General features: G+C 40.3%; 1 protein-coding gene across 2 annotated transcripts in view; it reads right to left on the reverse strand.

The window, feature by feature from the left end:
* The window catches only part of ARID1B (AT-rich interaction domain 1B), a 584,054-nt gene that overhangs the window by 522,466 nt on the left and 41,456 nt on the right, over nt 1-20,132 (reverse strand). The window contains exon 2 of one of the 2 annotated variants that reach the window (XM_082250153.1): nt 17,154-17,348. In XM_082250153.1, the coding sequence (XP_082106279.1) occupies nt 17,154-17,348 (195 nt within the window). Of the gene's footprint in view, nt 1-17,153; nt 17,352-20,132 lie in introns of both variants that reach the window. The other variant, XM_082250154.1, reaches the window with a different exon arrangement.

The raw sequence follows: 20,132 nt of genomic DNA on the forward strand, positions 1-20,132 counted from the left end.
CGTAACTTGAACTGAATATTAGGCTTACCAAAATGTTAAGCTGAACTCAAGACAGATATTAAAAAAATATTAAACCAGTGTGTTATTCCAGGGGTTTTCACTCAAGGTGTAGTGCTTTCCAATACATTCAGTCCAGCCAGGAAATCCTGTTTAATGGCTTGTTGGCACACTTATTTAAAGGAGAAAGTAAAAGTTCCACCAAAAACTGTTGCTTTTGCAGGGGTTTCCACTACAACTTAAAAAAATATACTGTATATAAAATAAAGATTAGCCTCCTGACTTTCTCTGGCAGTACCACTGCGCAGGCCTCAAGCTTTGCCAGGTTCTTCAGACCTTGGTCAGCACCATTGTTCTCACATTCAACTGCTGCACCTTTCTCTCCCTTTACTAAAAATGACATATTAAAAAAAAAAAAGTACCAATGTTACAGCATCAGGACAACACAACCACATTTAAAGCAGAGTTCCGGCCACAAAATCGACATAATCAATTTTGTGGCCATCCGCTTGCTTTTCTTCACTTGAAAAGGAAATGTATATTTAGGATTTTTTTTTTTTTTTACTTACCTTTTTATTGTAGAAAGAAATACTCACCTTTCTTACACTTCCTCCCTCAGCAGCTGCGGCCCGCGCTGTCACTTCCGGTTTGCAATGATTCCTGGGAGCTGAACGTCAATCGCTCCCAGGAGTCAATGCGACGGCACCGGCCCCGATCGTCACTTCCGGTGCGATGCCACATTCCCTGCTAAACAGCTTCTGGGCATGCCCAGAAGCTGTGGAGGAATGCGGCGCCGCACCGGAAGTGATGAGAGGGAGAAGAAGACACAGAAGAGGACGCAGAAGAGGATGCGCTGGCTTCAGCTGCTCACAACAGAGATGGCAACGCTGGAGAAGAAATTTTAAAAGTGAGTATTTCTTCTTGCAGGCAAGTGCGAACCGGGACAGATCAGAGGCTAACCATTGTGGAATGTTCTAGCCCTGACTGTCCCGGGGGTATGTTCATTGAAATTTTTTTTTTGTGGCGGGAACTCCGCTTTAAGGAGAATTGATGGCATCAACCACCATTTTACAATGGTAGCTAATGTACAGGGATAAGGGAGGTATGTTCCAAATCCAAGAGATGCTTAACAATAAACTAAAGTCGTTCTACCAACCGGAAAGTGGGCTGAAGGGCCCCCAGAAGGGACCTACTTCAAAACAATTCTAAAGATCTATCCTTCAATCCACAATTTTGAACATTTTCCATAAAACGCCTTTAATACTAGAAAGACTTTGTAAGTAATAAATTATTCCTGTCATGCACTCAAAGCTCACCAAACTATCATAAGATCTAAGCAAGATGAAGGCGTTCTTGCCTAAGATATTCCCCAAGAGACCTCTTCCAAATCAAAACAATCTCTTAGTCAATACCAATATGAAACTGTAGGTCACAAATGTGCTGCTGCAAACTGTACACTTTACAGCTGTTTAGAGAACACAGCATGATGTGCTGGTTATCATGAGGTTTAAAACTCTGGATTTAAATAGATTAACACAGCAGTCAGTATCAAATCTATCAACGTTTAAAGTGGAATTCCAGTCAAATTCTAACTAAGCCTAAATCTCACTCTCATTCAAAGAATTTTCTATCTACCCTATAAAAGAAAATATGTCTATACTTCTCTATTCTGAGCTGCTCCAGTCCAGTCCCATGATTGGGTCCCCAGCGCCACCTTCATCGTAGAGGAGAGGCAGGGACCACAACCACTGCAGAGCCTGGGCAATGATGTCACCCATTGGTTTATCATTGGGCAGCTGTTTTCAGCTGTCCCTCTTCTACACTGAAGCCGGAACTGGGAATGGATCACGTGACCAGACCGGAGCGGCTTTAGATTAGTTAAATATAGGCAACAATTATTTTCAGGGTAGAAAGAAGTGTCTTAGTCTTAATTTAACCACTTGCCGCAAAAATCACATACGGTTTTTTTTTTTTTTTTTTAGAGCCGACAGCTGGCCTGTTTGTAATAACAACCGGTATGGCTAATCAGCCGCTCGGCTGTTGTTACAACCAGCGGAGGGAAGCCCCGTCCCCCTCCCGACACCTTCCGCGCCTCTCGCCCGAGCTCTTCTGTCCCACCAAGAGACCCGAGGCACCAGCCGGCGCATCTGCTGGCTGGATGGAGACCAGAACAAAGCTGGAATCAGCTGGAATCAGCTGTGAGTAACCCAGAAGCGTCATCACACCATCACTGCCGGTTTACTCTGCAACCAATGGCACCAGTTTAAAAAATGCACAGTATTTAAAAACGCAAATCTTGGCGTTCTGAATACTTTCAAGTGCAGAGAAGGGCTCTGGGGTCTTTTAGACCCTAGATTCCTCCATAAAGAGCACCTGTCACTGCCTATTACTGTCACAAGGGATGTTTACATTCCTTACGACAGCAATAAAAGTGATCAGAATTTTTTTTTTTTTTTTTAAAAAGCAACAGTGTAAAAATAAAAAAAATATAAAGGAAAACATTTTTTTTTTTAAAGCGCCCCATCCCTCACGTGCAAAAGCAAATGCTTTTAAAAAACAGTGTTAAAAAAAATAAATAAATAAATTCGAAAACATTTTTTTTAAAGTGCCCCTGTCTCCGTGAGCTTGCACACGATAGAAAACGCATAAGTAAGTTACGTATGTATGTATGTATGTATGTATGTATGTATGTATGTATGTATACATAATGTATAATGTTTTTAGGTTCTAAGTAATTTTCTAGCAAAAACAATACAGATTTTTAACTTGTAAGCAACAAATCTCAGAAATAGGCCTGGTCTTTTAGTGGTTACGCGCAAATATGCATTTGTTTAAAGCAGAAAAAATTGGTTACAAGATACTTACTACAGTAGCAGAGATATAATAAATCCATTACCCTGGACTGTACTAAAAGAACAGGTCTAGGTTACTATTGGGCAGCCTGTTCTGTTACTTTTCTGTGTATCCTTCTGGCATAAAACCTAGCTTTACATCAGCCTTTTTTCAATAAGGGTATCCTCGGTTTTATTCTCAGGTGCCTTTGCAAAATGCCTAAAAATTGCCCCAAGTTGCCAACAAATGTCAACAAGCTGGTGGGCTGATCAAGCCTGCTGGAGGAAACCCATATAGGCACAGGGATAACATCTAAACTCCAGGCAGGCAGTGCCATGGTTGACATTTAAACTGATGACCCGACTAAGCAGAAGTGCTAACCAATTAGCCACTGTGCTGTTTAAAGCTGGATACACACTATACAATTGTCTGTAGATTTTTTCATTTAGATTTACCAAAACCATATAATAGGAGGTCAAACCCAAACACTTTCAATTTGTATGCAATCAGACAAGCCCTAGCACTACATAGTTGAAGGTAAATCTAAAGGAAATCTAACAACAAAAGTTGTGTAGTGTGTATCCAGCCTAAAGCCTCGTACACACGCAACGAATTTCCGCTGACCGGTCGTCCGTCTTTTGTCCAGAGTGGTGTCTGTTGGTTGGAATGGACTGCACACGAATGTTGTCGTCCGACAGAATTCTACTTCAGAAGTGATGTCATGTGTTGGATTGCTTTCTTTGTGTTCTTTCATCTCTGAGCATGCCTAGTCTTGCTCATAAGATTTTTCCCTGTCGAAATCTGTACTGACTGCACGGAAATCGGACGTGTTTTGACGGTGGACTGGAGTCGGTTGTCGAGAGCCCCATACTAACAAGCCGAAAATCAGCAGATCGGTCGTCGGACGAAAATTCCCGGCCGAATTTTGACTTGTGTCTACGGGCCTTTAGTGATTCTAGGTTTACTGTCAGTTAAGTACCTAGACTAATTCAGGGCAGGTGCAAATTAGGGTTACCTTACTAATGCTCATCAGTGGTATAGGAAAACTTTATACCGTCTCTGCTTGTTGTCCAAAGATACAAGGGGTTGTGTTTTTTAACCAGACCTGTAGTGTTTAGAAGCCTTGTACTCCGGTTTCCTCTGAAACTCAAAAGACATGCTGGTAGGTTAATTGGCTCCTATCTAAAATGGCCCTATTATGAATGAATGTGAGTTAGGGACCTTAGATTGTAAGCTCCTTGAGGGCAGTGACCGATGTAAATGCTCAATATATTGTATATGTAATGAGCTGCATAAATTGACAGCGCTTTATAAAGTACCTGTAATAAATAATAAATAAGACAGTGTGGTAGAGATTGTAGTGGCATCAGAATTACACTTGTTAGAAAAAGCTCTGTTTGTGCTTGATATACCTTTCTTTTAAGAGAGTGGGTTCAGTGACTGTTGGGAGATGAAGGACACAAGTGGAGACTTGGTCAACAGACTTATACATATGGGTTAATTTACTGACAGCATACAGACCGTTCATTTTGCAAGGGAATTTTTCTAAGAAAATGAGATGAAAAGGATAAAAAAACAAGGTAAAATAATCACCAGCACTAAAAATAATAAAAACTGTATTTTTGCTTTCAAATGATTGGATGATGAAAGTCATTCACTAACCAAATGAAAATTTCCTTTACAAAGCGAACAGCCTATTTGCCTTTAGTAAATCATCCCCATTGTGTTTACCATTAATACATTCCCTTACATCAGCCTTTTTCAAACAGAGCTAGGGCTGTGACACTACTGGGAAGCTTTTTTTTTAAGCAGGGAAACTGCACTTAAAAAGCAACACTATTAAAATCCGATTTTTGTTCATTAATTGGTTTTGTGGTTTTGTGGTTTATGATCGTTCAGGTTTAAATAATTTATAATGAGTCTCATGTTGTGCAAGGTCTCTTCTCCATTTAAGACACAAGAAGGGTCAAGAAACTCCTCATCTTCATTCTGGAGTGTCCAGCCCACAATGATTGCATTTTAGAGCTTCATTAGGGTAACTGGATCCTGGAACAATTCTATGCTTCAGTTCCCAAACTTTCATTTAAATTACTTCAACAGGAAATATTGCTCAAGAAAGTTTTCTATAGAGGCACACCTCCTGCATTTCCAGATTACCTTTCCCATAGGCACCAGGAATACGTTCGACCTCATGCTTATGGGTTGGTATCAACACAGCAAGAAGCTTGCATGATCACGAGATGTAGGCTTGTATTAGCAGGGCCATTTTCCTTCAGGGCAGAGAGTAAAAATGGAGGGTCCATTTATCTTTCAAACCCCCATGTAAAGAAACAAAAAAGCTAATAAAATGGATACTGCTCAAATGCCCCAATCTGTTATCCCAGCTGACTGGCCACAATGTTTGCGGGGGTGCTGTTTGAGTTTGATACTGGCTCGTCAGACACATCCAAGGACTACAACAAAATGGTGCCCATTCTCTCAGCTCCTCACTACAAAAATGGCTTCACTTTGGTCTTCTACCCATGGGTGAACCCCTCTAATAGGTTTCACCCAGCAAGGACTTAATCATAGAGGCCTCTGATAAGGCCCCTACTGGGCGAAACTGGTAAATGGGTTTCTCCCATGGGTAGGAGACAAAGCTGAAGCCATTCCTTTTTTTTTTTACTAAGAGGAGCTCATTACATGCTGTGGCAGGGTGTAGACTGGTGCATTTTCTGTCCCCCATGTATAAAGATTAAAGAAAATTAAAGGAACAAAAAAAAAAAAAAAAAAAAAATGTAAAAAGTGCTTGCAGTAGCTTCCTGTAGATGCCACTGTGGTCACTGGGCTTCCCAATGGTATCCTGGGAAAACTCCAGATCCCAAATTGCACAACTGAACAGAAGTTGATCTACCGATTGGCTTCTGTTCAACCAACCAGTTAGATAAAAGTTGTTTGTCCAGCAGCTGCAGCCAATGGCTGCATGCATTCCTTCATCCACCTTAAAATGTGTAGATGGGGGGGAATCAGTTAAGTTTTGTTTTTTCAGTCCACTGGTTGAAAAAAAAAAGAAAAAAAAAAAAAAAGAAACCAGGTATGGCCAGCCTAACACCAATGCTCTGAAAAAGGAACTTTTTTTTTTGTTTCCCGTGATCCCCTGTAACAGGATGACAACTCGGTTTCTTCTGCAGTGAAATTTTACAGCAGCGTTGGGTGTGTGTATTACATATATTTAAGAGAGAGTGAGAGTTTAGGGCAGGGGTCTTCCAACTATGGCCCTCCATAGTTGTTCAAGAACTACAATTCTCATCATGCTTAGTCATGTCTGTGAATGTAGGGCTTCTTTCACACAGTCCGCCTTTGTAGGCGGACTCCCTACTGCTAAGCGGGGGATCGATACACTGATCCCCGTTGAGCAGGAAGGTGACAGCTCCCTCTCTGCTCTGTGTGTGGAGAGGGAGATGTCAGAGCCCCGCTGCTCTCTATGGGGGAATTGGATGAGAGCGGACCGCCTGCACGAATGGAATATAGGGTTTCCATCCGTCCGGATTTCACGGACAGGATCAGATGCGAATGGCAGCGGGTGTCAGCGGAGAGGTCTCAGTTTCACCTAAAAAACTGACTGGCGGATCTGATTGGATCGTTCGTGTGAAAGAAGCCTAAGAATTTTACAGTGCCTAATGGGATGTGCAGTTCCACAACAGCTGGAAGGCCGTAGTTTGAGGATCCCTGGTTTAGGCAAGCAAAAAAAAAAAAAATATATAAAAAAATGAAATCTGCTGCTTGCAAATGATGCACTAAGCAACTGCCACTTTTGCGCACTGCTCAGGAGACATTTGGCTCCATTTTTTTTTTCAAGAAAAAAATGGTTTCAGATTGCTCTAGTTATGCTTAAGGTTATACCTTTTGTATGGAGGCACAAGACATTTTTTTACACCTTTCCTCGAATTCTTAATAGGATTGTAGTACCCAATTCCTTATTAAAACATTTTCATTTTGGTCTTTCAGTCGCTTCCTGTAAGCCCCACTGCCGTCACTGGGCTTCCCCATGGGATCCTGGGAATACTCTGGATCCCAAATTGCAGAACACCACACTCCAGAACTCTAGAAGCATAATCTCATGGGATGCATAATCCCCAGAATGATCCCCAGGGATGACCCAAAATCCCTGGGGAAAACCCAGTATTTTCATCTTTACCTAGGCAAGTGATCGTGAGGTACGGGTGCAAGGGGGAGTACATTTTTTCCTGATTTTTTTTTTTTTTCTGAAAGACTTTCACATGTTTTTACATGGGGTGGGGATGGAAGGATTATGCAAAAAAAAAAAAAAAAAAAAAAAGCTATACCAAGCTCCACAGAAAAAAAAAAAAATTAATACTTCCTGTATCGCTATATACAATATGAACTATATACAAACAGCCAACCAAATACAAGATAATTACAATTTTTGCATATACTGCAGAATGCTGTAAAACTTTCTCATAATGGCTACTGCATAGGTCTCGTAATATTACGAAAACTCATAGGAACGGCTTAAAAGCTGCAGCATCCCCAGTTTACAGCAAAAGTATAACTTTTTTTGTTTCAAAACACTCTAAAATATAATAGAAAAACAAAGCCATTCAGCACTGCATTTACCATAGCCCTAAAATTTCAGAAGTCCACTGGGAGTTCATAAGCACTTTTCATTCCACTATTTCCAAAAGAATGATGAAAGAAAGGTTTTATTTTTTATTTTTTTTCCAAATTCTATTTTTTTTTTCTATAATCCCTCTTAAGATGTCAAAGAAAAGATTTGTGTGGTGAAACATATAACAAAATAAAGATAGGTTGCTGTCTTATTCGTTCTGAAAGGTGTAAGTTCTTACATACGCATTTTACTATGCCTTTTACGGCTTGTACCAGTATAGCAAGTTAATGAAACCTTCCACGAGGTAACACTTAGGAATAATGAAAGGGAGCTGTAATAGCAACAATAATAATAAAAACAACAACAGCAATAATACATAGAATAAAATGCTCCCCATTGGGTAAAACGAGACTGTTAAGATACTGTATCAAACGGCTCTGCTGGCAAATAAACTATCAGGCTAAAGGTCGAGAGATTTACTTATAGAGTTTGTCAGAAAAACAAAACATCTTAACTATACACAAAGGGGATCATTCTCTAGAATAGAGTAGCTCTTACTGAGCAAAAATCGCACCACAGGTGACTAAATTATATTCTAATTTGAGCGCATTTTATGCATTCTGGTGATTTACCGGGAGCTTTGCAGCTAATTGAAGAATATAAAGTGGAAGATAAAAAGTGAATACCACATACTGATTAATACTTTGTATCTAAATAGCTGCATATAGAAGAATACATGATTTTTACTTGTGACACCTTACATAAGCTGTAAAATATCAAAAATGAATAGAAAAAAAAAAAATACAGGAACAAGCGAGCTTGTTAGGTGTAGTCATATGTCAAAAGCCTTGGGTGATGGACCAGTAATGGTGGCCATAGATGGATAGAATGTGGCTGGTTTAGCAGGGACTGGCTGAACTTTGATCCATCTGTGGCCTCTGCAGTTGAACAGAAGTCGATCTACCGATCGGCTTTTGTTTCGTCACTCAGTCGGGTAAAAGTTGCTCATCCAGCATGCTGGTCTGTGTATTCTGACAGCAGGGGAGTCTCCCCACTGTCAGAATACAATGGCGCTATAGGGAGCATTCACCCATCCACCTTAAATGTATAGATGAGGGAATTGGTCCAGTTTGTTTTTTTCAGTCCACTGGCTGAATGAAAAAAAGAAACCATGTATGGCCGGCTTAACCACTTAAGGACCAAGCCTATTTCGAACATGTTGTTTACAAGTTAAAAATCAGTATTTTTTGCTGGACTATAAAATAGACTATAAAAGATGATGTTACGCCGAGTAACTAGATACCAAACATGAAAATTACGTGCGCCCATGGAACAGCCCCAAATTACAGTACCTAAAAATATTTACAGGCAATGCTTTAAAAGCGTTGAGTCACACAGGAGGTCTAGTGCTAAAAAGATTGATATTCGTGGCGATACCTCAACGTGTGGTGCGATCACCGTTTACATATGCGTGCGGGACCTACGTGTGCTTTCACATTTGCGTGTTAGCACAGGGAAATAGGGGCACTTCTTTTTTCCATTTTATTATTTTTGTATTTATTTTTTTAACAATGTCCTTTTAACTTTTTTTTTTTTTATTATTATTATAAACTTTATTGCTATTACAAGGGTTTAACAACATCCCTTGTAATAGCATGGGCTGCGACAGGTCCTCTTTATTGAGAGATCTGAGGTCCATTACACCCCAGATCTCTCCTCTGATCTGTGTCTGATTGGCTACATTGGAGTCTGGTTGGCCGCTTTGCTGGCCAGCAATGGACAGGTAAACAGAGAACCGAAACAGGAAGTAGGGAAATCCTTGTGGCATCCTGTTTCTGATGTCACACAATGGGAGGAACAACATGGGTTCTTCTCACTGTGTGCCTACAGCTGGGTGTCGCTGGTCACATCCTAACCGGGCTCTCCGATCGCACGGGAGAGCCCAAATAAGGCAGGGGTGGGACCCCCTTCCACCGCCTGTATAAGTAATCCAGTGGCTCGTTAGCCTTTCGGATTACTTTTACTGTGTGCAGAATCGCTGGCCCTAGAAGAGGATGATATCTCAATCATTGCTGCAGAGATTTCACCCGTCCCATCTGAAGACGTTTATATACGTACGGCGGATGGGAAGTGATAAATAAATGGCCATTTTGGAACATGGTTACTTTTTTTCTACCTTTTTTTAATGTTTGGAGTCCAGCCTGTGTGACAGCAATGGCTTGCCCCATAGATGGAGAAACTAGTAAATGCATGATGAGACAAGAATTGTGTATTTGCAGGATTACCAGGTAAAAAAAAAAAAGGGATATGCTTACAGCAATTTTCTATTGCAACCAATATTATGTATTTATAGCAATAGCTAAACGGATAAAGATCCTTCCATACTGTAGGTACAACCTTTTCACGGCTAGTCTTTTGCTTTTCAGGCATTACAGAACAGAAATAACTATCAACCATTAGTAATACTCAGTACTAAAATTTAAAGCTTGATACCACTTTTCTTTTTTGTTTTCCAGAAAAAAAAAGCCCTTGTGATATACAAAAAGAGCAGATACACATTAGCATTTATGAAAGCTATTTGTAGAGCGTGGTGCAAGGCAAAAATATAACCACTGCTATCTAGATTGTCATTCAATGGAAACTAAAATTATATCTTGCCATCACAGTAGGAAACTATCACAAGCACAAATGATGAAACTTAAAAAAAAATTAAATAAATAAATAGTGTCCCTAGGATTATTAGGAACTGTAGAAAAACGTGAGCTCCTTCTTTTAGAAGATCTTTAGAAACTCGAGCCTGAAATTAATATAGTACCTTTTTGCAAAAGTTTGTGTACATAACCTGCCAAGCCAACAGTAAATTACTTTCTTTGGAAACAGTCCAACATCTCCAAGTTGGAAAGCTACCCACTAAGTCCAAAATATCCTCTTTCCAGAATGCAGTAATGCTATGCAGGATCTGAGCCAAAAAACTTTCCTACAGGCCACTCACATTTACCAAGGCTGAATTAGAAGGCAGTATTTACAATGTTATTCCTTAAAGCAGTACAGGGTTTATCTGAGCTTATTCAATAATTGAAATGTTAGAGGGTAAAAAAAAAATGAATTCCACTGTACCCAAAGAGTATAAAAAACAAAAAAAAAAAAAAAAACGGAACAAAATGAAGCTTTAAAACATAAGGAGGACTTAAGAAAGAATATGAAAGAAAATGAAAGAATAGTGTTTACTATAAGTTTTTGCATCTTTCCCGCAATTTTACATGAAATCATCACCAGGGTTCCTAACAATTCTACATACTGCCTATAAAAACAGATACTAGGTACACTTGTCACATTTGTTTATGGACTTTTGAGTAGTACTGAACTAAAAAGTACACAAACTAGTTTTGTTTTGTTTCTTTTTTTGAACAAAAATTTTCAGAGATTCACACATTTATATGAATCTCCCAATGGATTAATAAATGTCAATGAATTGAGAAAAAATTAAAAATAATTATGAAATAAATGCATTTGTTTATTTGGATGACCGCATCTTTTTTATTTTTTTTTAACAGTTAAATTTTTATTTTATTGTTACACATATAAACAAAACAAATATCCCAATACAATACATTACTCTGCACAAGGAATAATTTTATCCATACCTACTAACACACATACAACAAAAAAAAAAAAAAAAGAAAAAAAAAAAATAGGAGTTCAGGCCCATGGAGAAATTAATTCAATTTTTAAATTTGTTTGATAATATTTGGGTAACGAATGGATCTGAATTTTGTTCCATTCATCAATTTGGATGCCCATGACACCAGCCAATATCATCTAATCAGCTCCTGCCATTTCCCTTGGTGGGTTGGGCTAGCGTCCGAAAAAATCAAATCCGTTCGATTTGATATTGAGTACATAGCAATCTTCCAGAAAAACTGCAAAAGCTTACGTATCCACCCAGATCAACAAGCAGAGGAAACAAATGCCGAAGATACAAAACAAAATTCTGAAAACAAAAAAATCGGGTCAACATAACGAATAGGACAAAAAAGGAAACAAATCTTCAATGAACGGATGCATCAAAAACGAACATTTCCGCCGTACACGTCATAGTAAAAAGTGAATATTTGCTACGTTATATGGATCATGTAAAAAAAAAAAACGTACCCTGAAAAATATATCTTTTGTCTCAAACTCCTGATAATGACAGCAGTGCACTTTCGGGGAGGTGAGTGTGCCATGCCACCCCTACAGCCACATAGCAAAGTCTGAAGTGCATAATCAAAGGCAGCCTTTCTCATCCTTTTTTAACACAGGGGAATCCTTGAAATAATTTTCAGGTCTCAGGGAACACCTGCTAAAAATGACTATATTTACAACTCATGATACATTAGTGTGATGGTCAGTGGGATGAATGCTCCTTATACTTGTGGGCATAATGACCCTCTTCCAGATAGCTAAAAAGATCAATGGTGTCAGGGGAACCTATCTGAGAGGCAGAAATTGCTCAAGGAACCCCTAGCAACCTCTGGAGGAACCCTAGTTGAGAACCGCTGATCTAAGGCATTAGATGTGAGATGTGAATCAGCGCTTGCTATAGTGACATCTAGGATGTAACTTTTTTTTTTTACCATACCCACCTAAAGAGAGGAACCAATTATATTGCAGCGAAAGCTAATCAGGGACAGAGATACCAGGAACACATTTCAAATGTTAAAGGGAGCCTAAATAAAGCTGCCAATGCTGACCTCTACTTCTAGAAATGCTAGTTGTTATCATAAGTGTTTGGTACTTTTTGGGATTAGAAGTCTGGAGTTCACTCAGACTTCCTGAACGGCATGCTTGCTCTTTGTCAGTGACTCAACATTGAAGCCATTGGATTAGCATCACAACCAGGCAGCTAGCACTTTCAGAAGCTGGATTTCAGTGATGCTATATTTCACAATATTTTACAACTGTATCTGTTTGGATTTTGCACTGTTGGCGTTGGCCATTCTTGGAAACCTTACTTCACTTGTATCTACATTAATATCATGCACCAAGCTGAAGATGAGGTCTGGGAAGATTAGCCATTTATTCTCTACTGCCCCTCTCTTATGTGTTTACTATTCTAATTCAGAGAAAAAAAAATTCCAAACATTGGTAAAGCCCAATGGAACTTTCAGTTTCAATTAGCTAAATGCATTCCAGGTTCATCAAACCAGAAAATGTGCAAAGTTGTACAATATGTTTTCATTAAGAATAAGCCACAGCTTGGGTAGAAAAGTGTGTCTTGCCAGCATGCTGCAGAAGGGGACCCTTGTCCCCTCCTAATTTAACTGGCTTAATAAAATATCAGTGCTCTTGGCAGAAAAAATGCTATTTTTTTTTTTTTAGTTTTTTTGTACTAGCATTTAGGAGCCTTTAGCAGGGTTTAGCTTTTTGTTTTGCCAGAAAGCTACTTCCAAAAACGCAAAACAGAAGGATTTTTTTTTCTGGCTCTAAACGCTGAGCTTAAAATATGCCTCTAAACGGCCTTATGTGCATAGACAAATAGCATTAGTCGCTTTTAAAGGCAAAATGCTAAGCTTCTCTAGGAGCAGCATTTTTTTTTTTTAACCACTTAAGCCCCAGGCCTATTTCTGACACTTTTTGTTTACAAGTTAAAATCAGTATTTTTTCCTAGAAAACTACTTAGAACCCCTAAATCCGGCTTAGATCGGGATTTCATCCAGCCGGCGGACGTGCCGGCTGGGTGCTCGGGTCTCCCGGGCAAAGCCGCGGAAGGTGGCGGGGGCTACATCCCCTCCTGCTCGCCGGGGTAACGATCGGTCGTTACCGCCAGAAAGCCAACCGCCGGCTCTAAACAACAGTACCGGGGTGATGGCTCTAGCTATAACACCGCAAAGTCTGCTGACGTACCCATACGCCACTTTGCGATAAGTGGTTAAGCCAGTGTGCATTGACCCTTAAAAGATCTGTGTTATGCCCCATACACACGTGCAGATTATCTGCAGACTTTTGTCTGTAGACTTACCAAAACCATATAATATGAGGTCAAACCTCAAACCTAGTGCAATCCGGCAGGCCCTTGCACTACATAGAAAAGGTAAGTCTGCAGACAAAAGTCTGCAGATAATCTGCACGTGTGTATGGGGCATGATTCATAGCAGTTTTTTTTTTTTTTTTTTTTATTATAGCCAGTTTAATCAGTTAACCAAATACCTAAATGTTCATCTCAAAAACACAAAATCCATTAATAATTAAATCGGTCTTGATTAAATTTGTTAATTTTATACATACTGTATAAAGCTTGCACACAAAAAATATAAATACTTTTATGTGTATTTACACAAACTGATTCCTGGGATCAAAATAAAAAAAAAAAAAAAAAAAATACAAATACACACACTATTCTAATGAAATGAATGATAATTGGAGGAGAAAAAAAAATTGTAACTAAATTCCCATAATACATTGCTTATAACATGCTCAGACATCTGACTACTACTATAAAATAATTAGACTTTTATGCTCATACGGAAAAGCTTAGATACATTGGCTTTGCACCTGAGAAAGATCAAGCTACAGTAACTGTATGACAGAGGTTTTATCCATTCAAAAGAAATTTGGTGTTATAATTATCCATTCATTTTTTCCCTCGTTGGATATTAGTGATCATAACTGTAGTGTGGCTCAGCCAATTATATTAGCACTGTGAAAGGAAGGATAAGGGCCAGCAGCCAATCACTGTGCCAGGTCACTGCCTGCTTATGGATAATTTTCAATTACACAGCAATTAGCAAATGAACAGGAAATCTCAACACTCATCTACTTAACATGTTGTAACGCCATACCAAAAATCATCTCATATAACCACCTTGGCTTTGTATGAACATGAAGCTGGGCAGCTGACATCTGTCACAAAACTGGACCAAGTAAGGACAACTACTATGATTGATAAGTGGAAAAAATATTGCCATTTAGATGAAAGCATAAGAATAAAACGCATAAAAAAAAATAAAAAAAGTCATCTGGTTTGATAGCTTGGCTGTATTCCCTTTATCCAGGGAATAAAATATTATATTTAACCCAGCTTTGTGGAATGGAAGGGTGTACAAAGCTTAAAAGCTGCCATTACATCACCATATCATAAGTGCAAACCATTAAAATATTGTGTTTGTTATAACTGTCAAAATGCAATAGTTTGTTATATATTGTTTGTATAAAAGCAGCATGTACAGCCGGCTTTTCAAGGGTCAAGCAGCTTTGTTGAAGACTTTAGGTAACCTTCAACTCCAGTTTGGAGATGTTTAAGATCTTAAAGCCCTACACCAGGCACCATCCTTTTCATACATCTCCGGTCTCCACTACTTATTTACATCTAAATGTATTTTTATTGGGTTGTCTTCTGCAAACGCATAAAAAAATGGCTTCTCAAAGCCTCCCCAGATGCTACAGCTCTGGTGAAGTTCCATACAACTGCTGACATCGGTTTCAGCGTTGTGTCTCCACCTGTCATTCACAAAGCTTAGTCTGTGATGGCAGCACAGAAATTCTGACGCTTATGCTCAGCATGCTTGTGCTGAAAGTACTGAAGGTAAACACAACCAGGCAACTTTGATTTCCAAAAGAGGTTCAGCAAAAGCAGCACTTATATTCTCATGACAGGGTCACTTGAAGTATCACGATGTGGCTTTAAAGCAACTCTAGGTCATCCCCAATCCTTATTCTTCAAATAGTAAATCTGACATCATTGGCGCCTGCGTGTTTTCAAGACTTCTTGTATGTGCCTGGAGGGCCTTCCGGTTAGTAACATACTGAGAACCTCAGCCAGGTGCAATGGCATACAGTATGTGTGCACTATTTTAATATTTAGAAATCTTGGAAGAATAATCAAATACATTTTCTATATTTTACATGTGCCACGGACCCATTTACTTTTAAGACTCACCAGCTTAAAAGTACAACTAAAGGCAAACCTTTCTGGTTTTTGACAGAGTGGAGATGCATTTAAATACTTGTCAGTGTTTGGGCCCCTGCTAGGGAGATTCACTTTCTCTATTTGTCCGGTTTAAAAAGATTGTGCTAAAAAGATTGTTCTCACTCTGATATTCGTGGCGATACCTCAACGTGGGGTGCGATCGCCGTTATATGCGTGCGGGACATACGCGTGCTTTCGCATTTGCGTGTTAGCACAGGGAAATGGGGCACTTTTTTTTTCAGTTTATTATTTTTGTATTTATTTCTTTTTTAACAATGTACTTTTAGAGCCGGTTCACATACAGGCAACCCGACTTGCCGGGGAGACCTGTGAAGTCGCGGTGCACAGCGCGCACCGCGACCTCGGAGCGACATACACGGACTTCATATCATTGAAGTCAATGCAGGTTGCTCCAGGTCGCCCCAAAGTAGTACAGGACCCTTTTTCTAAGTCGGAGCGACTTGTGTCGCTCCTATTAGAACGGGTCCTGTGCTAATCTATGGCAGTCGACCCACGGCGACTTGTCAGGCGACCTAGTCGCCTGACAAGTCGTCCCAGTGTGAACCAGCTCTGAACTTTTTTTTTTTTATTAACTTTATTGCTATTACAAGTGTTTAACAACATCCCTTGTAATAGTATGGGCTGCGACAGGTCCTCTTTATGGAGAGATCTGAGGTCTATTAAACCCCAGATCTCTCCTCTGATCTGTGTCTGATCGGCTGCACTGGAGGCCAGTCTGGCCAGCAATGGACAGGTAAACAGAGAACCGAAACAGGAAGTAAGGAAATCCTCGTGGCATCCTGTTTCTGATGTCACACAATGGGAGGAACAACATGGGTTCTTCTCACTGTGTGCCTACAGCTGGATGCCGCTGGTCACATCCTAACCGGGCTCTCCGATCGCACGGGAGAGCCCAAATAAGGAAGGGGTGGGACCCCCTTCCATCGCCTGTAAAAGTAATCCAGTGGCTCGTTAGCCTTTTGGATTACTTTCTGGTTTTTGAAAAGAGTGGAGATGCATTTAAATACTTGTCAGTGTTTGGGCCCCTGCTAGGGAGATCCACCTTCTCTATTTGTCCGGTTTACCATCATCACGGAAAGTAAAAGTAAATAAAACCCTAAATTTTGGGTTGTCCTCAGAAAAATAATAGGAGGGGAAATCTTCCATTGGGGACACCAGTTCTGGTGACCTGGGGGTCCACAGGGATTTCCTCTCACTTCCTGTTTTGGTTATAGGACAGAAAGTGAAGGGAAATTCCCCCAATGGGACACAGATGGGGAAAACAAATCAGGCGGGGTTATAACCCTCTACTACTATCCAAAATGGGAAAAAAGGATTTTGCCTATAGTTCTACTTTAACATGCAACTAAAATTGGTAATTGCAAATTTAAACAAGCATTGTACTCCCAAAAGCACACCAGACATGGGGTAGACTGGAAGGCCTACATTAACCAACAAAATTCCTACAGGATTATAATTACCAATAAAAATGGCTGTACAAACAATGACCATAAAGCACATTCTAAATCTTGTTTTCTAAGGCTTTTTATCCATGTAATATTTTTATGGAGTAAGCTAGTTCATACTACAATGTATAATAACCCATGGCAACATGAAATACATTAATAATTACAGTAAATTGAAATAACGGCGGCTAGGGCTCATTACGTTTACACATTACTGCCCTTTGCACAATATTATTGAAAAGTCAATATGTGCTACATAATATTCAGCAGAATACTAAGGTATACAATTAAAAGCACAAACCTGCTGCTGTGGATACTGCATTCCTGCCATGGAACTATGGGTTCGTCCCTGTATTGCCATTGGATATCTTTGTGGTCCTGGAGGTCCATATGCTTGGCCAGGATAAGGACTGCTTTGCTGTGTCTGAGAGTAGGGACTATTCCCTATTCCATAAAGTGGAGGCCTTTTCATTACCACTGGATCCATTGGACTTCCCTGCTGGAAAACAAAAACATCTGAATGCAATGAGGTCCATTAAAAATGTATACACTGTTGTATTTTATAATTAACTCCATATAGACCTCAATAATGAGGATGAAAATAAGACAAGTATTATACTAACACTGTGAAGGTTTTGGAGGATTTATGTAAATGAAATATTTCATAGGATGTGCAAATGTCTCTTCCAAGCTATGCTAAGGCTACAGCTATAATCCCATAGAATAATATTTTCAATGTGTGCATATTAAGTTATTATTGTTGCTTTTTTCATGCATAGATGTGTTGTATTTCCTTAAGGCAGCCAATTCACTTTAAACCAGCTCTTAAAGTATATGTGAACCCTCACCTTGAAAAACAACCTATTCAGTTTAAAATGGAAATGAAAGGCAAGGGGAGGGGATTTGTTTAGAATTAATAATAAAAAAAAAATTATATAATTATGTTGCGCAATTGTCATTCAAAGTGTGACAGCGCTGAAAGCTGAATATTGGCCTGGGCAGAAAGAGGGTGAAAGTGCCCAATAGGCAAGTGGTTAAAAATTAGCCACTAGAGCAGGGAAATGCAAACTGTGGCCCTCCAGCTGTTGCAAAAGTACAAGTCCCACAATGCCTCTGCCACTTGGTGTCATGCTTGTGGCTGTCAGAGTCTTGCTATGCATCATGGGACTTGTAGTTCTGCAACACCTGGAGGGCCACAGTTTGCATATCCCTGCACTAGAGAATGTTCTCAGCGCCCAAGTTTGATTAGTCTGTTTCTTGGGACGTCAGTCACACAGGGAACGCATGGTTTGCAGTAAGTGACCGACTCTTTGCCTTGCATTCTGAGACAAAACAGAAAAGTACAACCGTCATGTAGCATTACAAAGCAGGAAGTCGCGTCTGCAAATACCCACACACTGAAAAAGACTATACATTTTATTTAGCACAATACAGGTTTTTACTTTCAGGATAATTCAGCATTTTGATTCAGTAATCAATATTCTATATATCCTGATCAGCAATAGATCATTGTCTATTGGTTAATGAAAACTGCACTCACAACTGACAGATTATAAAGGCGTCATGATGCAAGGCTTCCATAATTTAATTTTACAGGGTTTATACACCAGTGCAAGTAATGTAGACAAGAAAAAAACAACATACACATACACGTGGTAACGGAGGATCCACCAAGGTAAAAACATTTTTAAATCATAATTTTTCCAGAGGAAGGACCACCCTGGTCAGAATTAAAATCAGACCTAGGTAATTCAATTCTCTGGACATGGATGGGGGGGACCTTAGGTATTTCAGACATTACCTGAACCTTTGCAGGAATTAAATCAACACAGGGAAACTCAGGACCTAATAAACCTAAAAAAAAAAAAAAAAAAAAAAAAAAAAAACACTTTGCCTCCCTTTCTGGGTACCCCGAAAAGAAACATTTTGCAGATATCCTTGATGCTCTCAAAAGACGTCCACAGGGCCGGAAACCAAGAAGTCCCCCCACCCACCCCAATTATGGGTGAGGGCAGACCTTCATGCTGAAGGGGGGTTTTGTCTGCTGGTCCGGAGAAGCTTGCTCTAGGTATACCAGACCAAGGTTGCTTGGAACCTCCCGGGGATGATTTAAAAGATCTATTTCCCTTATTCTCCATCCCAGAAGTACGAAAGACCTTTTTATGGGCTTAGAAGGAGGGCCCCCATCTGCGACAAGGCTCCTTCTCTTTCCTTGACTGTGGCAAGAAGGTACTCTCTCCCCCCCCCCCCCCCCCCAGTGATACCCTTAATGAGGTCATCCAGGGTAGTCCCAAACAGGCGATCACCTTGACAGGGCAGATCACTGGGAGCTTTTTTAGAGGCTTGGTCTTTTTAAGCCACAGCACATGCCTAATCACCACTGCTGAAACAGAACATTTGGAAAGCACAGGAGCTGTATCCAAAGCTGCATCACAAATAAATTGCAGCCCATTAACAAACTGGTCTGTTAAATCAACATAAGTAGCGGGGACCTGCTCACTACCCAGGACTTGGTGCAAAAGCTTGGCCTATTCAGTTAGGGTCTGAGACACCAGGGCTGAGGCAAAGACTGTCCGCAATACCGAACCAGCCATAGTAAACATCCTGTGTGCCAATGTCTCCGCTTTCCGGTCAGCCAGGTCCCTAAAGGATGGGGACTCCTCTACCGAGATCATGGTTGTTTTATTCAACCTAAAAATAGGAGGGTCCACCGCTTGTGAACTAGTCCACTACGTACAGCAAAACGTTTGGGGACCACAAAGGGTAATTTTGGTTGTTCCCAATCCTTTACAGGAAAACAGGTCAAAATAGAGCACATAAGGAAACACCTTTGGAATACGAGGTGACTTATGCATACCAAACGACACAGCCACATTGGTGGCTACATCAGCCGCATTGCAGTGATAAGTGCGTCTACCAGCACTGCTGTGACCATGGAGGAATTATTCTCACTATATGATGGATCTGGGGGTATGATATTAAGTTCCCCTGGACGGGCGGCATCAGGCTCAGAATCAGATGAGACAGACTGAGCAGGGGAAGGTGGGGGATGCTTCCTCCTGGGACACTAAGGACTGCAGGACTGCCGTCAGTGCAACCATGGGAAGCTGGGGTTCTGAGGGACCTGCCACCTCCATAAGGGGGTCAGTGGGAGAGATGTGACTCTGAGGCTCTATAAAGGAAAGGAAGACCTTGCAGTACAAAAAAAACAATCTTTTGGCACCACAGAGAGACACAACAGGGACCCCCAAGGACTCACCCTACCGCCCGGAGGGGGGCC

Source organism: Pelophylax lessonae (assembly GCF_965119305.1).
Source record: "Pelophylax lessonae genome assembly, chromosome: 3".
Classification (NCBI taxonomy): Eukaryota; Metazoa; Chordata; class Amphibia; order Anura; family Ranidae; genus Pelophylax; species Pelophylax lessonae.